At 35.8% G+C, this 4695-nt stretch overlaps 1 protein-coding gene across 1 annotated transcript; it reads right to left on the reverse strand.

Annotated features, from left to right (window-relative positions):
* Positions 1-1574: 1574 nt before the first annotated feature.
* Positions 1575-4465, reverse strand: LOC132308639 (probable LRR receptor-like serine/threonine-protein kinase At1g53430). The gene is made up of 3 exons (XM_059806780.1): positions 3834-4465; positions 3401-3596; positions 1575-3322 (listed from the first exon to the last, which is right to left on the reverse strand). The coding sequence occupies exons 1-3, from the start codon at positions 4140-4142 to the stop codon at positions 3243-3245; spliced, it is 585 nt and encodes a 194-aa protein (XP_059662763.1). The 5' UTR covers positions 4143-4465; the 3' UTR covers positions 1575-3242.
* Between the last annotated feature and the right edge of the window lie 230 nt (positions 4466-4695).

A 4695-nucleotide genomic window follows, 5' to 3' on the forward strand; every position in this document is an offset into this window, starting at 1 on the left:
ATAATCTTTCCTTTCTCATTTTTCTCTTCCGCCAGGTGTTCCCCTCTTCCATCAGATGCCAAAATACTATATATATATATATATATATATATATATATATATATATATAATATGCAACAACCAAATAAACACATCTTCAGTGCAAATGATACACAACAACCCACATGAAACTTACCAAATAAAAGAAACAATCTTTCACTCAAAATAAATCTGATCCAATGCAAAATAATTGATAGAACCAAAATAAATAATATCTCTCAATTTAATAAAAATAAAATTGAACTCTAAAAATTCGAGTTGTCACAATCTCCAACACTTAAAAAGAATTTCGTCCCCGAAATTCAGATCCAACAATCTACGTAGGCCCGAAAACACTAATAACCACAAAACCAATCCACAAATCCATATCCCAGGTGATGTGAGATACACTGATATGTAGGACGTTGTGGTAGCTGCCAGTGCTAGTCACCCGCCCACACACTTCGTAACCGTTGTGGTAGCTAGTCGATGCGTCACCCGCCCACTAAAAAAACAAACAATAACAAATCTGGGCTACCTGCCCAACCACACTAACCAACCATCACAGTAGCTGCCATCCGTCCATACACACCCGGCTACAAGTGGTAGCTCACCAGTGCTACACACTCGTCCATTCACACCCGTCTACATCATCACTATACTCGCACTTCCGGCTGGGTACAGCTCTGATACCATTTTGTCACGACCCCAAAATTCTCAATAAAATCCTTAATTTATACAAATCGAAATACATCAAAATACACCCAGGGAAAAATATATATATATATCCTCTTTTATACAAAGTCAATTTCCTCAAATATGCTCCAAATAATAAAAATAAAACTCGCAAAGCCAACTTTTCAGCTTAAACCCGAATCTAGCAATCCCCGTTCATCTTCGATACCTGAAACTGGAGGGTGGTGAGACAAAAAGTCCCGGTAGGAAAAACCATAACAAGAATTTCATGGAGATTTAATAAAACAGCTTCACAAAATATACATAGTCATGTGAGTATATAAAGAAAATACATATGCATTTAATTAAAACATTTAATCAAAACCATTGAAGTAAAACCACTCCAAGCCATTCAAGGTATAAAGAACCCTACCTTGAAAAAGATTAATTCCCCACTAGATCATCAAAGCCTTAAGCTCCAAGATCTCCTCTGCAGACTCTCAGCTAACTCTATGTCCCTCCTTAATCTCGGCCCCTCACTGTGCTGCTCTATTTTTCTCTCTCTCAAACTTCTTTAATTTTTTTGTATGCTTCTTTACTAAACTACAAAACGCATACTGATATTTAAAGGGAAATCCACCGACTCAACCCACCAACTCCATACATACGTCAATACTGCTCACCACACCCTCAAAAGATACGAGACAATATCACATTCCATCATTATTATATCTTCATTATCTAACATATACATAAAACAAAAATTACAATCTTATTCCACGTTAAGCCAACCAAGAAAATCAACTTGTGGGACCCACGAATTACCTTATCTCTTACTTAGCTTAATCATTACATTCTTTTCATTTATATACATTACCCAACAGCCCATTACCAGCCCACGTACAAAGCCAAGCCACATGCAATTTTGACCACAAAAAATCCTGGTGGGACCTGCAAAAAGCTATCATCAAAATAATCTTTCCTTTCTCATTTTTCTCTTCCGGGTGTTCCCCTCTTCCATCAGATGCCAAAATACTATATATATATATATAATATGCAACAACCAAATAAACTCATCCTCAATGCAAATGATACACAACAACCCACGTGAAACTTACCAAATAAAAGAAACAATCTTTCACTCAAAATAAATCTGATCCAATGCAAAATAATTGATAGAACCAAAATAAATAATCTCTCTTAATTTAATAAAAATAAAATCGAACTCTAAAAATTCGAATTGTCACAGGAAAGTAACTACCAAAAAGTGCACGCCAAGACAATTGTTCTCCAAGTATCCATATATTACCAACAACTGGTTTCCTTCAATGCAACAGCCATAAAGCCTGACAAGGTTTGGGTGTTGTAGGGAAGATATCATGCCTATCTCATTGACAAACTCGCGATCTCCTTGCTTAGATTTGGAGGAAAGCTGCTTAACAGCGATTACTACACCATCTGACAAGACACCCTAAAATCAAGCAAAAAGAATTTCTAATAATTAAATATAAAAAACATGATATGTGGAAAAAATTTCTTTTCCTTGTTGCCACCCTGCCTCTAGGCATGGAAGCTTAAAACGACACATGACCTTAATTAATGTTGCAAGATAGTTATGAAAATTTAATAACTTGCGTTAGCAATAACCTTGTGAACTGGTCCAAATCCTCCTTCACCAAGCTTGTTTGCAGGGTCAAAGTTACTGGTAGCAGCTTTATCTGTTTTAGACTGAAAAATTTTGTTTGCAGATCTAGCTCTCGGACTTCTGTTTGACCCGTTTGTTTGCCTTTTTTTTTTTTTTTTTTTTTTTTTCCCTCTTTGGGCTTTGCTTGTTTTCTTTGGGTTTTTGCCTTTGTATAGTTCCCTTTCTGTTAATAAATTCATTTAGCAACAAAAAAAATAAAAGGCTCCAATCACAAGTTGCAAAACTGCATAAACCAGATATTTTAGAGCCACGAATTCTTGTCTTATACGATCATCAGCAGATACCTTTTCATGAAGTAAAATACACATACATATGGTTATTTTCATCATCACAATTTACGTAGTTACAATTACATGTGCAAATACAGATTGGGCTAATGTTTACCATGTATAAAGGTTCTTATTCATTGCAACATCTATCTCATCCTTAAACCAAAAAATTATCTTTATGCATAGTTTGACTCATTTTACAAGCAATACCCTAAAGTCAGTATTAACTCCTACAAGATCTGCACAAGCATTAGAGAGATTCTTTAGTAGTTAAAACATTTCAATCCATATTAAATTTCCGTCAAAACGCCCAAAGGGAGGACTGGTGGTGTTTCAGCAATTCTATAAAGCTAATCTTCAATGCGAATACTTATGTTGTACAAGATAAAACTTTTACCAGGACATTTTACAAATAAAGTTCAAACATCAAGCACCTTTTCCATGTAGTAACCCAACTTGCATTAGCAATCAAATAGTGAGAAACAACATCACATGTAGCGTTTCTTGTGTTTTTAGATCTCACCTTTATCTTGGTCTTTCCCTACTATAACCTTTCACTCGAAGTACTAACAAAATCAACACAAGAGGACCACACATGAAGCAGCCACGATACCAACAATAGCTCCAACAGAAAGCCCGGTATCAATTTCGAAGTCTACAAGAAAAAGAAAAACACTCTCGTAACAAGCTAGTAGAAAAAAAGAGGCACACCCCGAATGAAAGATACACTTACTTGGTGTCACTGAAATTGCAGATATAAGAGGTCCATATGCACCTCTGCCAGGACTTGCATTAGTCCCTTTCCCAGACCAGTATAAGTGGATCTCCAGAGTGCTGCCACTAACAATAGCATCATGTACCTTAGTGATGCCTTTGCCAGGACCTTTAGCTTCCTCCATAATGTTAAAATCCTTCCAAATTAGATTCCCCTGCACAAGAAGTGAAATTAACACAAGCTAGACAAAAGTTAAATAACTTCTATTTTAGAGACCAAAAAAACAAAAAAGGGTTAGCAAAGAAAAGATAAGAGTCCTGAAAGCAATTGATGTTTATATGAAAAAATCAAAAAATTAACAAAGTCATGAATTGCACAAGAGCAACGCTGTTTGTGCAGATCAGCACGAGAAGCTTTTCAACTAACATTAATAAAACTGGCTCTTACTCACTTGGATTGATACATCAAAAATCCGTTTCCCAAGGCTACTATAAGTCTGGTCATCCGAAAACATTATTTCAGCAAAGTGCAGACGAACTTTATAACTGCCTTTACGCAAGCAAAGGCCATAGTACTTAAGTGAAGTAGGGGCAAGGCGTGCTGTTCTGTATATCTCATCAAGCTCGTAAGAGAATGAATTATTTGCTTTGTAACTGGCGTAGATAATATTGTCCATGAAAACCCCTGTGCTGCTACAAGCCCATTTTCCTTCAGAAACATAAAATTGTGATGGACCGAGTCTCTCTTGAGTCTGTTTCATATTCCTTCCCCTCAAATTTTGTTGGATTGCTTCCTCCACAATTGATATACAGGGAATAGTCTGTATATGCAATCAAAATTGTAACATAAGATATTTTCGTTCTTTCTTTTTGGCAAGTGTAATATAATATATCTATAGGTAGATAAGAGTTAATTATTATCACAGATCATAGTAACAGACCTGGCAGGTCTTAAACTTACGCCGGGCAACTTCACATAATTTTGAATAAAACGCATCAATTTCCAGAGACAAACGCATCATTTAAGAATTCAAAAAATCCACCATCCAGTTGATGGTTTAGGTCGTGTCCTAGACCTATGATATAGCAGGACACTGTGACAAAAACATAATATATTTCAGTCTGACTACACTCTAAACAAACCGCGAAAAAACTAATAATGGAAGCATGAAGGACACTAGCTCAAAACCTGACAATATTCCATTGATTTATGTTTGTGTTTATCATACTGCTTGGCTTAGAAAACAGATCTCTTTTATGTAACAGAGTAATTAAAGTTTCAGACCGGATTAACCAAAACCATTGGAACTTCTC

Source organism: Cornus florida, unplaced genomic scaffold, assembly GCF_030987335.1.
Source record: "Cornus florida cultivar Cherokee Brave unplaced genomic scaffold, ASM3098733v1 CherokeeBrave_3.0.0_Hap2_Chr05, whole genome shotgun sequence".
Taxonomy (NCBI): domain Eukaryota; kingdom Viridiplantae; phylum Streptophyta; class Magnoliopsida; order Cornales; family Cornaceae; genus Cornus; species Cornus florida.